This window comes from Coccinella septempunctata, chromosome 6 (genome assembly GCF_907165205.1).
Source record: "Coccinella septempunctata chromosome 6, icCocSept1.1, whole genome shotgun sequence".
Taxonomy (NCBI): domain Eukaryota; kingdom Metazoa; phylum Arthropoda; class Insecta; order Coleoptera; family Coccinellidae; genus Coccinella; species Coccinella septempunctata.
In genome coordinates this window covers 26,570,868-26,594,381 of record NC_058194.1, presented here as the reverse complement: position 1 = coordinate 26,594,381, position 23,514 = coordinate 26,570,868, and the positions used below count along the sequence as shown (strand labels likewise).

At 38.0% G+C, this 23,514-nt stretch overlaps 4 protein-coding genes and 1 long non-coding RNA gene across 6 annotated transcripts in view; 2 read left to right on the top strand and 3 right to left on the bottom strand.

The window, feature by feature from the left end:
* Positions 1-23,514, top strand: part of LOC123316124 (lysine-specific histone demethylase 1A) — a 309,614-nt gene that overhangs the window by 49,859 nt on the left and 236,241 nt on the right. The window lies entirely within an intron of this gene.
* Positions 1,976-4,618, bottom strand: LOC123316129 (tryptase gamma-like). The gene is made up of 6 exons (XM_044902115.1): positions 4,558-4,618; positions 4,041-4,141; positions 3,282-3,529; positions 2,934-3,185; positions 2,225-2,423; positions 1,976-2,171 (listed from the first exon to the last, which is right to left on the bottom strand). Exons 1-6 carry the CDS (start codon positions 4,601-4,603, stop codon positions 1,995-1,997), a joined length of 1,023 nt encoding a protein of 340 aa, XP_044758050.1. The 5' UTR covers positions 4,604-4,618; the 3' UTR covers positions 1,976-1,994.
* Positions 5,173-8,386, bottom strand: LOC123316126 (trypsin-3-like). 2 transcript variants are annotated; one of them, XM_044902112.1, is made up of 7 exons: positions 8,249-8,386; positions 7,905-7,999; positions 7,202-7,276; positions 6,898-7,142; positions 6,139-6,390; positions 5,626-5,821; positions 5,173-5,439 (listed from the first exon to the last, which is right to left on the bottom strand). In XM_044902112.1, exons 1-7 carry the CDS (start codon positions 8,313-8,315, stop codon positions 5,266-5,268), a joined length of 1,104 nt encoding a protein of 367 aa, XP_044758047.1. In that variant the 5' UTR covers positions 8,316-8,386; the 3' UTR covers positions 5,173-5,265. The 2 variants fall into 2 exon arrangements, with proteins under 2 accessions (XP_044758047.1, XP_044758048.1); XM_044902113.1 differs by lacking the exon at positions 7,202-7,276.
* On the bottom strand, positions 10,150-13,167 carry LOC123316128 (phenoloxidase-activating factor 2-like). Its single transcript, XM_044902114.1, has 6 exons — positions 13,013-13,167; positions 12,835-12,938; positions 12,191-12,453; positions 11,705-11,965; positions 11,405-11,603; positions 10,150-10,448 (listed from the first exon to the last, which is right to left on the bottom strand). Exons 1-6 carry the CDS (start codon positions 13,086-13,088, stop codon positions 10,272-10,274), a joined length of 1,080 nt encoding a protein of 359 aa, XP_044758049.1. The 5' UTR covers positions 13,089-13,167; the 3' UTR covers positions 10,150-10,271.
* Positions 21,966-23,514, top strand: part of LOC123316131 — a 219,476-nt gene continuing 217,927 nt past the window's right edge. The window contains exon 1 of the long non-coding RNA XR_006538021.1: positions 21,966-22,011. This is a non-coding gene — a long non-coding RNA (uncharacterized LOC123316131). The remainder of the gene's footprint in view (positions 22,012-23,514) is intronic.

Genomic DNA, 23,514 nt, shown 5'->3' with positions numbered 1-23,514 from the left:
ATCCAGTTGTCTCAACCGAAATTACATATCTGACGGTCATTCGAGCAGTTGTTCCTTCTCTTAGTTACAATTCTCGACGTGAAATAACGATATCTTAATGATGTTTAATTATATACATGTACCTACCTGAATCGTTAGGAATATATCCCTCGAATGTTGATCCTGGTTTGTTCTTTTTTTGAACATATTCTATGCAAAACTAAATAGTTGGGATCATTGGGATCTCCTAGGAAATGTTTTCAACTGGCATTCGGAATCGATTCAGGACAATCAGGACCGTCTACAGATTCATGTTCATCCTGGTCACCCCAGCAGGTTGAGGACCCAGAGAGATTGTCCCGCTATGAATTAAGAGCCCGATGCAGAATGCTAAATACATCTGTAGACCTTTATGGCCGAAGATCCGAATCCGCAAGATAAAACTTCCCAAACATGCGGCGATCGTACCTGCGTATCGACGGCAAAAACTTACCGTATGCCATAAATTTCAATTTGGAACAAGTGCTGTGTTACACGGAATGGTCGGAGTTTATTACGGGCCGGAAAATACAGTTCGCGTTGTCCAATTTCTCCAGAACCTCTCGCAAAAAAATCGCGTTGACATTTGGCAGGAAACCGTACGTTGCGTCCCATCGTTCACATTCGTTCGTTTCGGATTTGGTAACATTTTATCGCAGTTGTTCACTCAGACGGTTTCGTAAACAGTCCCGAAAATGTTCTCACCATTGATGTCACGATATGGGTTTTCAACATTCAGTCCAGAAATTAGTTTGAAGTGAAAAAAGTAAACCAGACTTACGCAATAAATTAAAAGAAAGAACATATCCACCGAAATTGAGAAAATCGAAAAATTGGAGTATCGAGCCATCATCAAGTACCTGTATTTGAAAGGATTAAGAGGTAGGCAGATTTACGAAGATTTGCTCAATACCCTGCAAGCTTCAAAAGAGGCAAATTTTCCATTGAAGATGATGACCGATCGGGAAGGCCAGTTGCTGTGTTAGTCCCCGAAAATATCGATGCAGTTAATGACATGTTTTTATCAGACCGTGGAATTGGGCTAAAACGGATATCTGAAGCACTGAATATTTCATACGAATGCATTCATCATATAGTTCACGTCAATTTGGCAGGAGAAAAATTGCTGCAAAATGGATCCCCAAATGTTTCAATGTTGAGCAAAAGCGTGCAAGGGTAGAAGCATCGCGTTCGATCTGTGCTCGATTTGAAAACGATGTAGACTTCTTAAACCGAATTGTTACTATGGATGAGACTTGGGTACATATCTACGATCCAGAACCAGAGCAACAATCGATGGAATGGCGACCCTCTGGTTCTCCAAGACCTTAGAAGTTTCGTGTCCAAAAATCTGCTGGAAAAGTTCTTGCTTCAGTTTTTTGGTTTTGCCATGGAGTAATCATGATTGATTTTTTGGATAAGGGTTGAACAATAACCGGAGATTACTATTCGACTTTACTGACCACTCAACGGGAAAAAATTAAAGAGAGAAGATGCGGAAAGTTATCCAAAGGTGTTTTGTTTTTGCAGGACAATGCCCCTGCACACAAAACTCATGTTGCCATGCAAAAATTCGTAATTTAGGTTTTGAATTACTAGAACACCCCCCTTATTTACCAGATTTGGCTCCATCCGCTAACATCTCTTTACTCATCCGAAAAAAAGTTAGAAAAATAATAAATTTTCTTCCAACGAGGAGATGATGGAAGCTGTGGAGGTCTGGTTTGCAGAGCAAGAAGAAACAATATTTTTGAAAGGTCTAGAGACATTGCAGGTTCGCTGTAATAATTAAAAGTAGAATATGTTGAATAATAAAATATTTTGACATTGAAATTTTGTTTGGTTCTATAGTAGGCTAAGAATTTTTCAATATATCCTCGTATAGCTATTAAGCAAGCGAAAATGCTGCCAGACTAGATGAAAATAAAACGACCATAACCATTGTTTTAACGTTTATTCTAGAAAACTGCCCCATCTCATGTTATCCTTTGCGTAATCACTTGAACTATCCATCTGTAGTAAAATGGTACATTTGTGTAGACTCCGAATACTCCCGGTTGACCGCAACTCTTTCCCCAGATGACTATACCGGCCACTACGTATCTCGAAGAGACTGTACCTGCCCCGCATGTCAGAGGCGCGCCGCCATCTTGCTGAAATGCTCCCATTGATTTTGTGATTTTTTTCGGAGAAAGACAATACTCACGAAACAGGCATCCTTCTGGGCTTCGCCACCAGCGCATAACTGACCACCCGTCTGGTCCAAGTAGACAGCCGTGTTGACTATTCCTGCAAAACCTCTCGCGCAAGTTGCTATATCGGTAGTCGTGAGGGCAACCTGCTTCAGCCTCGTTGGAACTGCCGTAAGGGTGGGTTGCGTTTGACCCCATCCAGAGACTAAGCACCTAAAATCATCGACAAAGACGAAAGTATTAGTACTTAAACTCATGGTTGTTGTTGTTTTACTCTGAGTTCAGGAGATAAACCAAGCAGACATTCCATCACTTGCGCAAGGGTAGATCTCAGAACGCCCGTAATACAGGTTTTCCTTCTGGGATTTAGTCATAATGGTGCGGTCACAGTTTTTCCCCATAGAAGTCCATCACACCAAAAATGCGTACCTCAGGAAAGACCTGACCACCACAGTTATACAACCAGTGCATAGTCTGTGGTTTGAAGCCTCATGCTTTGAGGAGTACTATCCGAGTGGACCAAAACAACTGCAGTAGTTTGTGGTCCAATATCACACCAAGAAAATTCAGTGAGATCTCCCCAGTCTTACGCCGAAGCAAATGTGAAACTGTGTTGCTAGGCCCATTGAAAGTTTTGCCGATGTTATAAGATCTTCTAAATTAGCGTTGACATTTTGTTTCTTGGTCATTGTATATGGATTACGGAAATTTAATTTTTCTCACCTTTGAGGTCTCATGTAGGTTGTGGCGTTTGAAGTAGCAGCTGGTAGGCAGATCGTATTCACGGAAGTCTGTCCTATCAGACTTATAGGTGTCGCCAGTCTTACAATGGCGATGTCATTCTTGAGCGTTGAATTGTTGTAAGTCGTGGCGTTGAATATGAAAATCTGGGCTGCTCTCGATCTAGGGTTTGTAGCATTTATTCTTGCTGGATCGTTGACGCCCATAATGACGGTCAGTTGCGATGGGTTCGCTCTGGAGGGAACCATGAAAGTAAAAATATGCCTTATTATCTCGTTGTTCGAAAATGCGAATAAACAAAATGCGTTTTATTGAATCTGTTGGACTCACACGTATTGTAAAACTTTATGAGTAGCTGTAAGGACGTGGTAAGGGCTGAGTAAAGATCCGCTTCCTATGAAGTTTCCACTGGGTCCTGCCATGAACGCTTGCCAAGGATAAGCGCCATATGGAGCTTCGCCATCTGGAGCATTCGGAACCCTCACCAATCTCAAACCGCAGTTGCTCATACTTCCCTGCGCATAACATGGTACCCTTCCCACAGGACATGTGGCTAGACCGGGAGTGTTCGTTCCAGTCTGACGGACATAATGAACATTTTAAATGTAACATTGTCGATATTTATTACCAGCAGTAAAATGCTTTATGAAATTTGTGACGTACTGGCAAAGATCTGTTAAAGAACACCAGTTGGATCAGCTTTTCGATATTCGTTAAGTTCTCTTTGTTTTCATCATTGACCTGCAGTCAGAAACTTCATGTAAACATAAATAAATAATCAATGAAAAAGCTTAATCGTACTTCGAAATGGCTAGACTTCTTTGCACCAAATGTAAATGAAAAAATTACATAATTTTCACTAACATGAGTTGTTTAACCACGACACGTGTTTCTCTATTACAATCGCATCTACAGGTGGGTGAAGATGGAAAGTGAATTATGACTGTTAAGTGGCCTATAAAAATACTCTTCGACGTTTTAGCTTTTAGGTGAAAAACCAGCTTTAGTTAGTTAAATACAATCTATTTTTGTGGAGGAAAAAATACATGAAAGCAGATAGTTATACTTAAATGAGATGTTCGGACTTACTGGTGTCATAATTCTTGGGTCGATTCCTCCAGAATCTGGACATATTCCAGGTGGCACACAAAAAAAGGGATCCCCGTTAGGAAGTAAACCTTGTCCGCTCACTGTGTATACGAAGAAAAAAGTGTGTTACACAATCGGATGGGCTTTTTTGGATCAAATTGATAAATACTATAGTTATTTCTTGGAAGCGTGTTGTGGGTGTTGATACTTCATTACGTGCTTTTTTCACACAATTAGTTAACAATTATTGGTTGACAATTTTCTTTGAAATATAGCTATTCTGGCTGTAAAGTGTCGGTTCTCGCCACCTTTACAAGTTGGAATTTAACACTGCAGATATAACAATATCTGCGTTCTTATTTTCATTATCTGGAATTTAAAATAAACAGTTAAAATTCTTGCCTTGTTTATGAAATAGCTATTTGAATTCTAGAACCTCCTTATCGGACTCTGAACAAATTAGGGTTGTAATATTAATAATTATTTTCATTCACCGAAACTATAATTCAAAACTCACCACTTATATTCAAACAAAACCCTATCACGAAAATATGTAACAACATATCGAACGATAAAAATTAAACACCCATATTTTACTGGTGAACATCCTGGTTTTACCATTTTATAATCTACTATAACAACATCGACGTTTTTTTATTGATTGATCGATTCTAATTTGAAATGTTATGATGTAGAATCAGTGGCGTTTCAAGTTTGTGGTAGTTATAAGTAGAGCGAATGAACAAACGAGAGTGGATATTTCAAAGATTGAAAATTAAAAACAATGAAATTTAGACAAATGGCAAATTCGATCCATCTAAAATATATGTAGATTAATATGGACCCAAAAATGGAATACAATGAAATGAAAATTGAAACCCTTCTTTTATAAAAACAGATGCTGTGATCTACATATCTATTCCAAATCGAATCATCCTACACCACTGGTATTAGTTTGGTCATGTTGCAGTCAAGTTTATTGAATTGAATTGAACGATTTCCGGAAATTTGTGAAAATTTTCATGTTAATTGATGCATGATATCCGCATTAGTTGTTATATATACAGTTACATTAAGAGAGTTTGACTAGAATCACAAGTGGGTTTCAAATGATATTCGAAATTTTCTTCATTTTATAATTTATTCGTTTGTTTTATATTCTTTTACCCTATAAAAAATTCAAATATGTACATTTCACGGAATCTTGAGATTTTATAATGGGTTGCTATGGGATTTGTTGCGTTATAGTGTCTACTACCCATTGCCTGTATACCGGAACATTGGTGTACACTCCGTATACTCCAGGCTGACCACAGCTCTTGCCCCATATCACAATGCCTGCAACTGTAAAGACGTCAGGATTTCCATCTCTGCAGTTGAGGGGGGCTCCGCCGTCTTGCTGTGAATACAAAGCATTTTGTCAGTCGTAAAATGTCATCAATTATAACAATTTGGATTTACATATAAGACACAATCTGTTTTTTATGAGCGAGACTTCAGACAAAAAAATTCAGGACCCTTTCCGCCCCTTAATAAAACTCCAAAATCCGATATGGTCATGCGATTTAACTTCATATTCACTTACGAAGCATGCATCTTTTTGTGCTTCTCCTCCCGCACAGATTTCCCCAACTTTGTCGAGGTAAACACTCGTATCCAATTTTCCACTGAATCCTTTTTCGCATGTGTCTATGTCCGTGGTATTCACGTTAACCTGCTTGAGCTGTGTGGGTACTGCTGTGTTATTCGGCTGTATTTGACCCCATCCGGACACTAAGCAACTGCAAAAAAATGCACCGGAATAAGCACACACAACTACAACACACAAATTCATGTTGCAAGTCAACACGAAGATTTTGGCGTATTACATATGGTAGACGCTCTATTTGAGACACTCAGAATATGAGCGTTATGTTGGAGACAGTTTGATTCGAAAAAGTGCGTGTAAAATGCCTTTCGAAGGTGCTATTCGGTCATATGCAACAAATGTGGATTTATGCAGCGTCCCTATGAACTAAGATATAAGAAAGGAAACAGTTTGATTGGTAGATGGCAGCGAAACTGCCGCAACAATTATTGGGCAGGAGTAGGGTCTCACCTGCGTGGCGGATCTGTAAAGTATGTATTTGTGGTGCTTTCGGACGGAAGACAAATTGTGTTCACTTTGTTCGGTTCCAGTAGGCCTATAGGGTTGAGCAGTCTCACTACGGCGATGTCGTTCTTTAGTGTACTGTTGTTATGGTTAGGGTGTATGAAGATCTTGTCCGCTGGTGAATTAGGTTTAGGTGGATTGTTCAAATTAGCTGGGTTGTTCACGCCGAAGTACACAGATAATTGAGCTGGTGTAGCGCTGCAAAGGATGGTGATGATGATCACTGTAGTTATTGGCATCAAAATCAATATTTCAAGATATAGCGACTCATAAGAATATGAATGTATAAAGGGGTTTCTCGTTTCTCTTTATACTGGTTCTAGGTTCCCTATTTTCTTGGCATTTCTTCTAGCAGATCATTGATCTATTAATCCTGAGCAACAACTTATTTGTTATGCAAAAGATTGAAGTTTGGGATGCCTTGAATGTAATATTATTCTGGGTTGATTTGAAAATGTTGAAATTGGTTGTCGTGGGGTATCCTTGAGAATTAGATGTATACTGTCGCATAGAAATTTTTGAGATCTACAAAATTGTATTTGATCATTCTCCTCTATCTTTTATAATTCAGCCAGTGTCGAACATGAAAGCCTTAAATCAACGACTTATTTAGGAAAAAAAATCGATATTTTTCGGACTTTCACATTATCTATTATAATATCAGTGGATGTTGATGCATGGAAACGAGAAAAATTTGTGACTCACTTGAAAGCCAGAACCTTATGTGCGGCAGTCAGAACGTGGTAAGGACTGAGTAGTGATCCAACCCCCAAATACATCTCGTTCGGACCCATCAGATATCCCAGCCAAGGGTAAGCGTCCTCATCGGCCAAACCATCAGCTTCGGTTTTACCGCCTTCCCTTTGACCGCAACTGCTCATACTCCCTTGAGCGTAGCAGGGGATCAATCCAGGTGGACAAGTTACTATGCCGGGCGTGGGCGTGCCATCCTACGGAAAACTCTTGTATTCACGAAATATCAGCCCTTAATTTGGGCAATTTGACCTACTGTTAATATTTTATCAAAGAAGACCTCGTCGATTAGTTTTTGAATGTCTTTGTCTAGGGCCATTTCGGTGTTTTCCTGAATATCAACACAATTTGTTATTCATGATTTTTTTAGCTGAATTTATCCAAACTGAAATTCAAGAAGTTTGATCTAGATGAATTAAATACCAGAAACAATGCATTATCCTTTCTTCAATCACTTGGACGAATTAAATTAGTGGGGTATAATAAACATGAATATTTACATATTTTTTCCTCACAGAGATTAAACGAAAGGGACGCATTTTGAAAATTTGAAAAATTTCAGTTTAAATTTAATGAATACAGAATATTGGCCAGGTTGAACAATACAATTTCTGTTCCCTTCAATCAATTTTGAAGGACCATAAAAGATTTGACGAATACTGAGAAGGTGAAAGATTATTTTGAAGTAGTAGTTGATGTGATGTCATCGTTATCAATGAAGAAAAAAAATTGCCCATTTTAAAGTTTTCGAACGAAAAAATATATCAACAATGATGACAAGATTTCTTTCCATTATTAGGCATCACAAAGATTCAATGACGAGTTGATAATACAACATCGCAAAGGTATGACGAAAAAAGGTCACTAGTTATTTCTGCTAGTGAAGATTCGTGATCTCAAAAACGTGATGAATGAATTGCGCGATAAACGATTTTTTTTCTTCTGTTTCTATAGCTTACTGGTGTAACAATTCTTGGGTCTATTCCACCTAGACATATACCAGGGGGGACACAAAAGTATGGACTTCCATCCGTTAGGATTCCTTGACCATCAACTGGAAAAAATTTCATCATTAACAATAAATCTTCTGAATTGATAAATCACTCTGAATATAACATAATTTTCTGTCTTCACTACTAGTTACTACCTATCACTTGTTCTTATATTTAATTGAAGGTGCACTAAACTAGCGATATGTGGTAAAATTTTGCTCGTACTAACCCAGTCTAATAACGATAAAAAATAATTATCTGCACACTCCCAAATTTCATTTGGAAGAACAAATAAAAAAGTTTTCACTCACCATCGCTAACAACGACAAGAATAACAACAAACTGCACAAACTCTGTTCGGAATATTTTGATGTTCATCGTCAAGAAACACAACGAACTGTCGGAATTGAGAACAGTATTCTGTCACCATCATTTTATATGTGTTTTCATAACGAATGTATGAATGGGAAAGAATGACATTGAGCCTTCAACTATTATAAAAATCAACAAACCCGTAATTTCACTCGGAGGCCTGGAAAGTACATAATTCATCACTCGATGATGCCACATTGAAAATGAAGCAGAACGTTTGGGTATCTGGGTCGCTTGGAATTGTGAAGCTGCAGAAAGACTGTTTTGAAATTCATCAGAATGAGCATATATTTTTTTTTCAACTAAAAATTTTTCGAATCATTAGGTGAACTTTCATTTTTTTAAATGCAAACTTTTATTGAATTTGAATATTTTTGAATTGGAAAAACTCTTTTGTCAGTAGATTCTAAGTATGGAAGTGCCTGGGAAGGTTCAATTTTCAGATCTGTAACTTCAAAGACAAAAAAGTTATGAGATGTTTTCGGAATCGTCAAAATCTCAGTTTTTATTTATAACTCGAAATCTAAAAATGATAGGCCGATTCTGTTTTCAGATTTGCATTGGTTACCAAAAAAGAGCTGAAAAATGTGTCATCCGTTTTCTTCTAGCTGCTATAGTTCTCGAGATCCCCTCAGTAGACAACGAATTTTGCCTACCCTGTACAACACATATGAGAAAAAATGCATCAGCAGACTTTCTGGACATTTTATTCAACTACTTCGAGTCTTCTACCAAACAGTTAATTGTTTGTTCATCCCATAGGCTACATCTGCAGACGCTGTGTCAATTACGATCTCCATATTTCTTTGTGTTATTTGAAAAATAAAAGAAGGAAATTCCTTTTTTCTCAGTGCAAGCTCACAAAAAATTTCCATAATTAGTACGAAGACAAATTTTTCCTTTATTTTGGAGTAACATGAATAAAAAAATATAAAACGAATTCTAAAACAAAGAAAAACAAATTTTTCTTAGAGTCGTTTAAAACTCGGTACTTTATTTTCTCAGATTTCATATGAGAATGTGAAACTATAAATTTGAATGAATAAGCCAAGGGCATTCTAATGTAGTGGTAGAGGTGGAACTGCTTCGCGAACTGCCCAGGTATATGTTTGCTCATTTCCTATCTGCCACTAATGGCGTGTAGACCTTGATCCAATTACCCTTCCATATCTTGAACGATTATAAATGGGGAATGTTCACATAAATATTCTAACACGTAGTCATAAATTGTACGTAATCGCGGGAAATGCCTTATTAATATTGTTGGATATCTTTTCACCGTATTTTCGTCGCTGAATACCGAATGGTTTAATGGATTTTAATAGCAGGAGTATCCATTATTCTTCGGATGTCCCTTAGTCGACTATTCAATATAATATGCGGCCGTTTCAAAGAACATAATCATCGCGGTAATTCATATAACTATGGATAATTTTATTTTGTGCTTCTGGATTTCATGCTTGAAAATATACAGTTAATATCGAACATTTACATCGAACGACTTTGAAGAGCATCGCCACTAGGCTCCGCTGAATTGGCGAAGTACATTCTTCTAGTGACGCGATCCCCATGAGATTTTGCACATTACTTCGTATCGGTACATTACAACTAGCAACCGAGTTATAATTCAATTGGATTGATATTTCCCCGAATATTGAAACCTGAAAATTTTCTTGTTTCTCTTGATTCTAAGAACATGCGTACAAATAGAGTTTAACCTCCATCTGATGAAGCTATTGTATAGCGAAACTCTTCGTGTTTTCCGAATCCACGTCAGTGCTTTACTTTTTTTATGCAGGGAATGATTACATATAGGAATTTCTGGAAAGATACAATGGTATCGGTCGAAATTTTTATTTCATTTTTTTAAAGAAATAACTCTGTATACAATTAAAAAAAAACTTATCTAGATGGACACGTGAATCATGTAAGAACACAGAAAAAATCGTCAAAAATCCAGGGCTACGGTATCGGCTGCGTTATAGTTTGAACAATCCATTGCCTGTAATAAGGAACGTTAGTGTAAACTCCATATACTCCTGTCAGTCCGCAGCTTTTTCCCCAAATAACGATTCCAGATACTGTGAATCTTGACGTGAGAGTTCCTTGCCCACAAGTTAGTGGCGCACCTCCATCTTGCTGTAAAAATGTCATTCCTATGAAAATACCTCAAATACATCTGTTGGCGAATCGAAATTCACAAAGAACACTGAAGGATCACGAACCATTTGAATGGAAAATGTCATTCGGTTACATTTCCTGAATTTTTTGTATTTTGTACATTTTTACCTCCTCGGCGAAAGTAGGTATTCATAGTTTTATGCCCTATAACAGGGATGAACAAAAATATGCCAATTAGATTAATTTTAACCAACCACTGTGAGTTCTCTGATGATAATTGAGAATTCAAATCAGCCTGGATGAATTTATTCATCGGAACATCGAATTTTTTTGTATTGTTTCCAACATCACAGAATAATCGATCAGTTCGAAATGGCAGTTTTCCCTTATTTCAGGTTTTTCTCTGAAAGTTTACATTTAATGCATAGGGTTCATTTAGGTTGCCCCTCTTTTTCTACTTACAATAGACTGAAGGAATGGAAAAATATAGGCTGTTATTTGAAAAATCTTGGTTTGTGATGAATTCGATTTGTCCAACTTGATGATCTTCCCATAAACACCCTGTACATATTAGGTCCAAGCAGCACGGTTATAAGTTTAAATACTACATAAGAGATACATTTTAAATGGTGGAACATTTCCTGAGAAAAAACCTCCTCAGTAGAAATATTCCAAAAAGTGTTTTTTTTCATAAGAATCTCAATAATTCATAAATCGTTGAGTTTTTATTACCCAAGGTATGACATACTGCTGAAATCTCCATCAAATCGATGCAAATATATACTGAAACTAGACATACGATTTCTGGTCCTCAAATACATTTGGCGAAGAAGTCAAAATCAAAAAAATACTAAAAATTTTGGAAATTCAACCGAAAACCTGTTTCTATTCAAATGTGGTCCATTCTTGCAGATAAAACTCCCTGTTTGGTTGGAATTGTATGCTGTGTAAGGAAACTTATTCGTAGGACTTACGAAACAGGCATCCCTTTGGGATTCACCCCCAGCGCATATTTGTCCGCCGCTCTTATCCAAAAATCTGGACGTATCGACCCTTCCATTGAATCCACTCTCGCAGGTATTGATGTCCACTGTATTCACCATAACCTGTTTCAGCTTGGTCGGAGAGGGCGAATTTGAGGGCTGAGCTTGCCCCCATCCTGATACGATACATCTGCAAATTTCGGAAAAGTCCTATAACTGTTTTGACACATCTCTACTGTTAAAACATTCTCCTGATCGTTTCGACTAGGAAAAATATCGGTTTGTGCATACCTTTGCGAGGGATTAACATAGGCGTTGGCGTTCGTGTTCGCCGACGGTAGACATATGGTGTTGATCGAATTTTGATTCACAAGGCTTATGGGATTCGCCAGTCTTACGATCGCCAGATTGTTTTTGAGCGTTTCGTTGTTGTAAGTCTGTCGGTTGAATATGGTTATCTGCGCTGCCGTTGATCTGGGTGCTGCCGGAGAATTATTGATGTTTGCAGGATCATTGACACCCATAATGATGGTCAGTTGTGAAGGGTTGGATCTGTAATTATGTATCGCAAAGTTTTTAGCTTCTGAAATTGATTTCTGCAGGTGTAATTCCTACACCAAGAGAATCGATCCATTTTTGTGCTTCCAAGCACCTTTTGCAACCATTTCTCGAGAAGGCTTGGTGCTCAGTAAAGATACTCGTAACAGGAAACGGATAATATACCAGCTTCTGTGAAATCATTTACACCATCACAATAAACACTCTCAGTATACTCACTCGTAGGCGAGAACCTTGTGGGCCGCAGTGAGGACATGGTAGGGACTCAAGAGCGAACCGCTCCCGATATAGGCTCCGTTGGAACCTGTCATATAGGCTTGCCACGGGTAAGCCCCAAATTGGGCTTCTCCGTCGTTCGTATTCGTGATCGGAACAAGTCTCTGGCCGCAATTGCTTGAACTTCCCTGCGCGTAGCAAACGTATCTTCCAGATGGACATACGCCACCTGATGGTGCTTCTGTTTGACCGCCGTTTCCTCCACCCTGTTGCAGATCAATTAAAAACCGTTTTTAATACTTGAAACTATCATAACGTGATACAGTAAAACTGCTATTATGGGATTCCGACAAGGAGCGTATTAATTTAATGATTTAATGATTTATATACGGAATTGCTGTAGTATGATTCAGTTTGCTCATGACAAAAGTTTTGGTTTAAACGCATACTTCTCTAGCAAAATAAGGAAATTTTGATTTGCTACTAGTATCAAGAAAACCAAGGATGCTGAATGTGGATTTTTTATTAAAAAAAAGTTTATTCTTCGATTTTATCATTCAATTACTTTTGACTGATTCTGCATTTCAGTCTTACCCCAATCTTATCAATATAAAAGCTTTTTGGTAATAATTTCAAATACGACTTACCGGTGTTATGATTCTGGGATCGATACCACCACCAGTCATGGGACATATTCCTGATGGCACGCAGAAATAGGGATCCCCATTAGGAAGTAGCCCTTGGCTTGATCCTAAGGTAACAATAATAATAATGAAACATGAAGAAATTGAGATGGTTCTAGCTGAAACCAAGTATCAAGTCTACCTGAGTGCACAAGGAACGCTAAAAAAACAACCGCGTATAACATGATTGCGATGCAACTGTTGGGAACACTGAACATTAAATATAATAGAACGCTGTTTTTTCTATATTTAAGGAAACCAAAACAACGGGCCGTATAGCGGGCACAATGGAATAGACATCATTGAAATGACAAAATATAACTAATTGAAAACGTCCGTTTCAGCGTGCAGTGGCGTAGGGAAAGGGTACATCACCTGAATTCATTCGATGTAAACATTAACACATTTTGAAGGTGAAATGAAAGTTTCATTTCTAGATGAAAGTGATGTTTTGATAACACTGATTTCAGTTGTGAATTCATAATGAAATAGTTCATTAATCGAGATATTTTTCGATTTTTTTTCCCTTTCCATACAATAAAGTGACCATTTCAACGAGAAGCATTTAATTCTAATTTCAATAATCCTAGGATTGATCTTAGATAGACTTCAAGTAAATGACGAAATGGGTGTTTGAAGAAATTGGATTTACGTATCCTTTGACACAATGTAGTAAGAATTTACAGTATGAATTTTAGTTATTTCAAATGGTTTGATGCAAGCGGCTGATGAGCAGATAATATTTCGGGATGGCGCCGCTGCTTTTTTCATAATCTTTTTAATTTGCGGAGTTTCCATAAACATTGCGATAGAAATATGTATTGCTCATTTCAATAGAAAAAACCTAATAGCAGGAAATATTTATCGCGTTTAATTTTCAGGCAAATGTCGTCATTGATTTTACGCAGTGTGGACATTCAGATCGTTGTTTCTGACATTGAAAAGTCCCCGCTATAAATAGATGAACTTGGCTCTTTTCGAAAAATTTCCGCTTTTGTGCTTTGTCCCTAACATTCGAGGACTTGGTGTTCCCAGATTACACATCTTCTTATTTTGTTCCATTTCAATCGTTTCATTTTTGATTCGTATATTCAGGGTTGGGAAAGAAGGAATTGAATCAATAGAAAAAGCTAGCTGGGTAATTTTTTCTTCTCATGAAAAACTTTTTCATATTTTTGTGCTCGCTTATCCTCCTCATTTTTAATTTTTCTCCTGTTGTATAAACTCGCAGTTTGGTACTATAACTAATCAAAGTGGCACCGAGCTTAGATACCAGTTTTACTCGGGCATTCATCGACGTCGATATGTCGACGTTTTTCAGAAACCTGCCATCCCTTCTTCCGTGGCTTCTCACATATCTGTGCGGCGGGTGGGTCAGAAAGTCAACCAGTACTTGTTTGTTTTAGGTTCTTTCGATAATTATACGTGAACGATCACGAGCTAACCCGCCCAATGCACTCAACATGTTCGTATGCTAAGTGTTGGGAGTTTCGCTTCACCATCAGCGATGCTGCCCGACTCTCGGCTTCGTCTACGTGGTGGAGTCAATGGTCTTTGGGAGAAGTGGCCTATACGTTATGGGTTCTCGAGAATGCGATCTGAAGCTGCGGGGAAATGCGAAAATGAATCGGAGATGGAGAAATGTCTATTACATACATATTCACTCTGGCGTAAGATGAAACCTTCGAAGTTCATGGACATCTTGGATGTTTTTCTGTTCTTTCTGCTGAAATTGATAGGAAAACTTGGTCTTTCTATGACTATAAGATTAAAATTTTCGTACCTGTTGATTTATTGTGAAAAATCAAAGGTATTTTTGTGACGAAAAGGACTTCGGGACTGTTGAATCAATATGTAGTTTTTTTCAATATACACTGCCAAAAAATTGCAGTGGGTATTCCCGAAAAAACTTACTCTTTGCATACAATTTTCAGTATCGCTCTACACTCCATATTGAGAGGCGTACGTTTGCGTATTACACAACACAAAATATGGTCCTCATGACACAATGGCTCAATTTAAAAAAATAAAAGAAACTTATTTCTTGTAGGTGTAGGCTTTGGTATAGCAGAACATTTTTTCAATTTTTATTGATAACCTCATTGACACAATACTGAAGAACTAGGTTCTACCCGATGTTGAATTTTGATTTCATTGAACATTTTTTAAGCCCGTAGACTCCACCAGAGTTTATTCGAAAATCCAGAACATTTTCGCGGTGGTTTCTGCGTTTCTATGCGAGTTGGACCAAGTGGTTCGAATCTGTTAAGTGTTGACGCACGATGAGGAGATTTTGACTGGGTGACTGCGTTTATAACCCGTGTGAGAACTTGCATGGTACAATGTGCACGACGGTCGTGCGCTTCCAGATATGCTGGTCAATGGCGGTGGTATATAGAAGATACAGCCGACGTCAAAACTTAGCGGACCTCCAGGAATGTTTTCCTGATATACTACTAGATATTTGAATCAAATTTCATGAGAACCCGACAGTTTTGGATTTCTGGAATGATGGATCAATTCAGCGAGACGTGTTCAAGTTGAACCGTCTGTATACATATAGTAATATCAATGCTTAGCCTGCACGAATGCTTCTCTCAGTGCTTTCGAAACTCTTGCAAGAAGTGCAACAGGGGAAAAAATGTTCTCGTGTCGATTGGCGAACGAACTGCAGCCAGCTGATCACAATGGAGATTAGAAACAGCAAACATTTCGAAGATGTACTTTCTCCGCAATTCGCCAATCTCCGATCAGCGTGCCATGTTTAATTGCACGTCATGGATGTAATGCAAACAGCTGCGAGATAACCACTTTGGAGAATGTCGTATCGAAATTGATATAAATTATATTAGTAAAGGTCAAAACAACGGGTAATTTATGCTTTGTTCTATGCTGTTATTATAGTAAACGGTTATTGACCGTCAGCTTTATTTATTGTTACGATTCGATTGGCCGGGTATTAATCTGATTTGCTTGTGGTGATTTCATTTAACGCACCGCCTAGATAAATCAGGCTCTTCGACAAATAGATTTCGTCACTCCAGCGGCGAATTGTCGGCTTCTGTGCGAATTCTATTGTTCGAATCGAATTATTAAGGTGCGAAAGGCGAAACATTCGTGGTAATCCAAACGTGTAGATTGTAGGTTCGAGGGGGGTTTCATTTCAGTGCGATCTTAATAGTACGATATCCCACTGCAGAATTACTACGTTCATTACGTATAGAGACAAACACAAATTTTCATAAACGTTTATGGATAGGAGAATACACTGATAACACCGCAGCCTGTCAAAAGTGGTCGCAAGTTATTTTAATTAAATTAATGTTAATCAATATTCCAAGAGAAATTTCGTTCACTCCGTTTTGAAATAAAATATCATCCACATCATAACAATGCATGTAAAGAATACTAAAATCCATAGCTGCCGTTGCACACTCGGCCGCAACTACCTCGCAGCCAGGTGTAAGCAGGTAACATTTCGACGTATTTCTACGTTCATGACGTACACGGATGTTTTTGATATCAAAATGAAGCTAATTTTTTTTCCAATAGGATGATGTATGGCTGCCTGTGAAAAAATAGCCGCAAGTTAGGTCTGCCATCTGATCGATCGCATATATTGCGAACGCTCGAGAATACCAGCCCTGGTTGTTTTCCAGTGCGAAACTAAACCGGAACATGTGTAAAAAATCCCATAATATCAGTAGATATAATTCGGAACATAGGGTAAGAACCCGATGGTGCGAAATGAGTCTAACTCTCTCTTACTTTATTTTGGATATCTCGCTACTTCAACATATGGCAGACCTAACTTGCGGCTATTTTTTCACAGGCAGCCATACATCATCCTATTGGAAAAAAAATTAGCTTTAATTTGATTTCAAAAACATCCGTGTACGTCATGAATGTAGAAATACGTCGAAATGTTACCTGCTTAAACCAGGCTGCGAGGTAGTTGCGGCCGAGTGTGCAATGGCAGCTATGGATTTTAGTATTCTTTACATGCATTGCTATAATGTGGATGATATTTTATTTCAAAACAGAGTGAACGACATTTCTCTTGGAATATTGATTAACATTAATTTAATTAAAGCTACTTGCGTCCACTTTTGACAGGCTGCGGTATTATCAGTGTATTCTCCTATCCATAAACGTATGTGAAAATGTGTGTTTGACTCTGTACGTAATGAACGTAGTAATTCTGCAGTGGGATCTTAGACTATAAGGTCTATTGTGCCATGAGAGCTTCTCTCGCCATCACTAGTCTAAATCCCTCCAGTTCTGAAGTTTTAATGAACTCCTATATCTGGGATAGCTTCAAGAAGGTTACCCTCTCCCTCCTGCAAATCTCTATTCCGAGTATCTTCTGCCTTGACATTCTGCCACCAGGATCTTCGGAGTTTACTCCTCCTTCCCACAGAATCTGCACTCGCCGTTGTTCGCTAAACCTATTCTCATTAGAAGCAACGCCCTGTAAGGAATCTAGTGAGGAGGTTTAGCATATTCTTGCTAACATCCAAATATTTCTCAGATCTTGTGAAATGGGTTTGAGCGACTTCCCTGCCAAGTGTATTGGTCTTTTCATATCCTCTGATTCCCGAGTGTTCGGGAGCCCGGATCAAGCAGACCTTGATGGAAAATTATGCGCTGGAAGGTTGAAAACGGTCGGGTGTATCTTGCCGAAAAGTTCTTCGAGAATCCATCTACTTCTCAGAGCACAGTTCTCTCTCCGAAACCCAAGAGGAATACGCTAAAAACGCGTCAAAACAGCGTGAACAATTACTCCGTGTCTCGAAAACTTTGATCACTCGCCAAGACCAGAAATTGACGTATGACTACTGACAGCAGCCGTCGGGAGAGGTTACAGGATAGAAGATATAGGGCATTTTGTATTGACATCAGGCTAAAGGGCACATAAACCATCTATGACTAAAGCACTAGAAATTGTAGTGTCAATATTGTGATAGAGTCAGTTTTATGCCATACCACACTTTCACTTCTCTACTGATTGTTAATACTATTCACTGAACAACATTTTCTCAGAAACAGGATGTGGATTTATAGAAACCACTAAAAATGGCAAAAACACGACATAAACCAACATTTGGCAAAGTGAAACATTAGCTTATGTGCCCCTCAGCCAATATGGCGGTCCTGTCAAAGTCAGCTCATCCTACATGACATTACAAATTACAGAATTGGGTGTTAACGTCGTCAGATTGCACCTTTCGCGGTGGGTGACATCGGTTAGACTCATAGAGCTGTTTTTGGACTTGGCAATTTTGAATCTCATTTCATCATGACCAACGTTTCGCTGTCGCACAAAAATATGTATACCGGAAACGATCAAAGCGTTCCAGCTCTTACTGGATGTTCTTCTTTGAATGTCACTTATTATTTTATTCTAGAAGGAACTAGCAGCGGTAAATTTGCGGAAAATATCTAGCCGCGAACCCGCCGGCGATGCAAAGAACCAGCCTCGTACGGAAACAATGGTTTAAAGGCCAGCCGTGCCATTCATATCGTAATCTAATATAGCTTTCCCATTATAATTGCGAAAAAATAACCGAGCGCGTTCCTGAATAATGCAAACGAAACAGATGCATTCGCATAGGGCACGCTAGAATATTGCGCTGATAATATTCATCGACTCGGTATTTCGAAATCATTTCAAATAATGTATTCGACAGTAAATCACTGGAAAAGGGTAGCGGAGAGATCGTGAACTGTCTCCGTTCTGGACCGGTACACTCTGCGGATGCAAATAGAGCCAGAGAGCATGAGCGGTTGAAATTATGACCGGCCCGCAATGTGTTCGCGGAGGCCATCAGGCTGCGATGCGGAGTTTCTTCAAAATGGGATCTGTCACGATCAGCTGATCAATGTGGGGTGGAGGAGAGGCGAGAAAAAAGGACAAAACCACTGATATGGAGTCAGGAACTTTCGTTTCTGAGTCTTTAAACTGGTAAACGAATCTTCGCCTCGAGTTTTGAATCACCCTGTACAGGATATCCCATTTTTCTTGATTTTGGCTGTTTCTGGTACTTCTAGAATAGATAGGCAAAATCTTTGAAGGTAGTTCTTCGTGAAAAGTCCATTAGTGAAAACCGTTTCTCGATGTCTTCATTTTCTTGAAGATGTATAACCAAATTTTGGACAGCAAGGTCACCAGACCTCAATCGTTTGGATTTTTTCGAATGGGGATATGTTAAAACTTATACCTACTCGACTAAGGTATCATTGTTATAATTGCTTCGCGCAATTATTGAAGTGTAAGACATAGAAGAACGGATTCGCAAGATCAGCGAGGAATGAACTCTGTGCAATTTCCAGTGTCAAACGTCCGATAAAGCCAGCTGAATCTACAATACCTCGCCTTGGTTGATTTGAACTTCAGTTAATACGGCGTTTCGTTTAATAACTGCGAGAACGTGATATTAAAATCGGCATATCACAACTTGGAATTCCTTTCTCTCGTAATTTTCTGAATCTATCCGACTAATCGAGTTCACGACTCGTACTCCGACTAACCTTCGCATCCTGTAAGTACAGGAGTCTCGACACTGTGCATTCCTCTCTATGATTTTTATCCTCGACATATCTTCACTGAACCATGACAAACTTCATGCGCTTCCACAGACGGCCGACCCCCTGGTTCAGGTCGGTTTTTGCTCGTCCGAAATATGGCAGAGCGGACGTTTTTTCAGGAATTTCAATCTGCTGTTGTAGTCCCACTTAAGTAATCGATGATTTCAAACGATAATATTTGTAGCCTCACCATTAAAGTTTTTTGCACTCTTCAATATGAAATTTATAGACGAGGATGGGGGATGTATTGATATCTAGTTAGCCTAGACCAGTTCCATGCATAAAAAATATTGCGTTACCATAGCAACGAAGAAAAACTTATTAGAAGTGTCATTGTGAAGTTTGAGGTCAAAAAAGTAAACCAGAGCTACGCAATGAATTAAAAGAAAGAAGATGTCCACCGAAATTGTGAAAATCGAAGAATTGGAGTATCGAGCCATCATCAAGTACCTGTATTTAAAAGGTTTAAGAGGCAAGCAGATTTACGAAGATATGATTAACACCCTTGGTGATCAATGTCCTTCTCATGCGTCCGTGAAAAATTGGACTGCAAGCTTCAAAAGAGGTAAATTTTTCATTGAAGATGATGACCGATCGGGAAAGTCAGTTTCTGTGTCAGTCTGTATCGATGTAGTTCATGACATGATTTTATCAGACCATCGAATTGGGCTAAAACAGATATCTGAAGTACTGAATATTTCATACGAACGCGTTCATCATATAGTTCACGTCAATTTGGACATGAGAAATAATTGCTGCGAAATGGATCCCCAAATGTTTGAATGTTGACCAAAAGCGTGCAAGGGTAGAAGCATCGTGTTCGATATGTGTTTGATTTGAAAACGATGTAGATTTCTTAAACCGAATTGTTACTATGGATGAGACTTTGGTACATTTCTACAATCCAGACACTCTGGTTCCCCAAGACTTAAGAAGTTTCGTATCCAAAATCTGCTGGAAAAGTTCTTGTTTCAGTTTTTTGGGATTGCCATGGAGTAATCATGATTGATTTGTTGGATAAGGGTAGAACAATAACCGGAGATTACTATTCGACATTACTCTACGGGGAAAATTAAAGAGAAAAGACGTGGAAAGCTATCCAAAGGTGTTTTGTTTTTGCAGCACAACGCCCCTGCACACAAATCTCATGTTGCCATGCAAAACATTCGTGATTAAGGGTTTGAATTACTAGAACACCCCTCTTTTTCACCAGATTTGGCTCCATCCGACTATCATTTCTTTCCTCAACTGAAAAAAAGTTTAAAAGGCCGTAAATTTTCTTTCAACGAGGAGGTAATGAAAGCTGTGGAGGTCTGGTTTGCAGAGCAAAAAGAAGTCTGGAGACTTTGCAGGTTCCTTGCAATAAATGTATCCAATTAAGAGGAGAATATGTGGAGTAATAAAATATTTTGACATTGAAATTTTGTTTGGCTCTATAGTAGACTAAGAATTTTTCAATATATCCTCGTAATGCTACCTATGTACGAAAGATTTATTTGAGCAGTATATTTTCTTTCGAATTACTAGGTATATTATTTGTATTTTTTCTTGGTAAAATAAGAATATTTTATATTATTATTTTCCTGACCTTAGAAGTCTATAAATAATCATTCTGTATAATCATTTCAATAGTTCAATATTGAGGTTTGAATCACTCATACTCAGTATATAAGTACCCTAAATGTTAACAATTTTACTATTCTAGTGATGGTGTTTGACGGTCTCAACTTCTTGTAGTAAGCATATCCTTTTCATGTTCTGCCTTGCAGATAGATCTCGACACACTGAATTATGTAAAATACACCATTACATATTCTAATGCTGGGAGAGATCCAAATTATCACATCATTCCGTTGCGGTCTTATTTGCTTTTGAGGCATATTAATTATACGTCGCTTATATTACTCGCTAAAACTAAATTAGAAATTTAGATTTCATTGAATTTAGATTTTACAGTAGGTTATGCTTGTAGGTATGTGCTAATATGGGTTGCATTTTCTTGTGAGAAATGGGTTTCATGGCTGTGGGAATCAGTAAATTATTCCTATCTTTTCTGAGGCTGATGCTCAATGGAGTTAATATTCCATCTACACAAAAATGCTTCAATAAGCTCATAGAAGGTTCCTCCTAATAAACATTTGTTTTTGTTCAGAAAGAATGTTAATACTGTGTGTTTCTGTATATATAACTTGATGATCGAAATACTGAAAAAAATGTAGATAATTTTATTGAGTAAGTAGAGCCTGTTTCATTAGGAGTGCAATACCAGAGGGTTCAACAAATCATGGTTTTCAAAACACTTGTAATATTTATTTGGTAATAATGTATCCTTCATTGGAAAATTATGCATGAAACAATACATCTAAAAAATTAACAATCTCCACGTCTTCAGATTCTCGCTCCCCGAGACGCAGTCTCTCACATATTGAATTATGATTGAATTGAGTATCATTTTGAAATTGTTACACCACTACTGAATTCAATTCGAAATATTTTTCTTTACAGGTGAGACCTTGTGCCATCATCTTGTAGCTTCCTGATGATTACTTCAGAGTGAGTAGTCTATTTTACTTTTAAGTGACCCCATCTCTTTCGGAAATTTTTGACGGTCAACTTTCGAGACGCGTATCTTCCAGAAAAATTATCGTAGATCCAAAAGTGGTGCAACCGTTTGGTCTTGACGAATTTTTAACTGACTCCATATTTTTCGATGGTCAACTTTCGAGTAGTTTTTCTTCCAGGAATATTATCGTAAATCTAAATGTGATACATATTCTGAAAGAGCAACTCGTCTAGTAGTAAATCTGAGAAATTCATTCATTTCGGCAGAACCGTTCGGTCTTGAGGAAGTTTCAACTGAGCCCATATTTTTGGGAATTTTTCGATAGTCAACTTTCAAGTAGTTTTTCTGCCAGGAATATTATCGTAAATCTAAATGTGATTCATATTCTGAAAGAGCAACTCGTCTAGTAGTAAATCTGAGAAATTCATTCATTTCGGCAGAACCGTTCGGTCTTGAGGAAGTTTCAACTGAGCCCATATTTTTGGGAATTTTTCGATAGTCAACTTTCGAGTAGTTTTTCTTCCAGGAATATTATCGTAAATCTAAATGTGATACATATTCTGAAAGAGCAACTCGTCTAGTAGTAAATCTGAGAAATTCATTCATTTCGGCAGAACCGTTCGGTCTTGAGGAAGTTTCAACTGAGCCCATATTTTTGGGAATTTTTCGATAGTCAACTTTCGAGTAGTTTTTCTTCCAGGAATATTATCGTAAATCTAAATGTGATACATATTCTGAAAGAGCAACTCGTCTAGTAGTAAATCTGAGAAATTCATTCATTTCGGCAGAACCGTTCGGTCTTGAGGAAGTTTCAACTGAGCCCATATTTTTGGGAATTTTTCGATAGTCAACTTTCGAGTAGTTTTTCTTCCAGGAATATTATCGTAAATCTAAATGTGATACATATTCTGAAGGAGCAACTCGTCTAGTAGTAAATCTGAGAAATTCATTCATTTCGGCAAAACCTTTTGTTCTTGAGGAAGTTTCAACTGAGCCCATATTTTTGGGAATTTTTCGATGGTCAACTTTCCAGTAGTTTTTTTTCCAGGAATATTATCGTAAATCTAAATGTGATACATATTCTGAAAGAGCAACTCGTCTAGTAGTAAATCTGAGAAATTCATTCATTTCGGCAGAACCGTTCGGTCTTGAGGAAGTTTCAACTGAGCCCATATTTTTGGGAATTTTTCGATAGTCAACTTTCGAGTAGTTTTTCTGCCAGGAATATTATCGTAAATCTAAATGTGATTCATATTCTGAAAGAGCAACTCGTCTAGTAGTAAATCTGAGAAATTCATTCATTTCGGCAGAACCGTTCGGTCTTGAGGAAGTTTCAACTGAGCCCATATTTTTGGGAATTTTTCGATGGTCAACTTTCGAGTAGTTTTTTTCCAGGAATATTATCGTAAATCTAAATGTGATACATATTCTGAAAGAGCAACTCGTCTAGTAGTAAATCTGAGAAATTCATTCATTTCGGCAGAACCGTTCGG

What these genes read in the sequence shown, in the direction of transcription:
- LOC123316128 (XM_044902114.1), bottom strand. Translation starts at nt 13,088, where the DNA reads ATGTTCAGTGTTCCCAACAGTTGCATCGCAATCATGTTATACGCGGTT. An exon ending in CACAAGGTTCTCGCCTACGA is followed by an intron (nt 11,966 to 12,190) that starts GTGAGTATACTG and finishes ACATAATTACAG; the next exon opens with ATCCAACCCTTCACAACTGA. An exon ending in TATGTTAATCCCTCGCAAAG is followed by an intron (nt 11,604 to 11,704) that starts GTATGCACAAAC and finishes CGAAATTTGCAG; the next exon opens with ATGTATCGTATCAGGATGGG.
- LOC123316126 (XM_044902112.1), bottom strand. Translation starts at nt 8,315, where the DNA reads ATGAACATCAAAATATTCCGAACAGAGTTTGTGCAGTTTGTTGTTATT. An exon ending in TCTTTGATAAAATATTAACA is followed by an intron (nt 7,143 to 7,201) that starts GTAGGTCAAATT and finishes AGTTTTCCGTAG; the next exon opens with GATGGCACGCCCACGCCCGG. An exon ending in CACAAAAAGATGCATGCTTC is followed by an intron (nt 5,440 to 5,625) that starts GTAAGTGAATAT and finishes TTGTATTCACAG; the next exon opens with CAAGACGGCGGAGCCCCCCT.
- LOC123316129 (XM_044902115.1), bottom strand. Translation starts at nt 4,603, where the DNA reads ATGTTGTTACATATTTTCGTGATAGGGTTTTGTTTGAATATAAGTG. An exon ending in CATAAAGTTTTACAATACGT is followed by an intron (nt 3,186 to 3,281) that starts GTGAGTCCAACA and finishes GGTTCCCTCCAG; the next exon opens with AGCGAACCCATCGCAACTGA. An exon ending in ACCTACATGAGACCTCAAAG is followed by an intron (nt 2,424 to 2,933) that starts GTGAGAAAAATT and finishes CGATGATTTTAG; the next exon opens with GTGCTTAGTCTCTGGATGGG.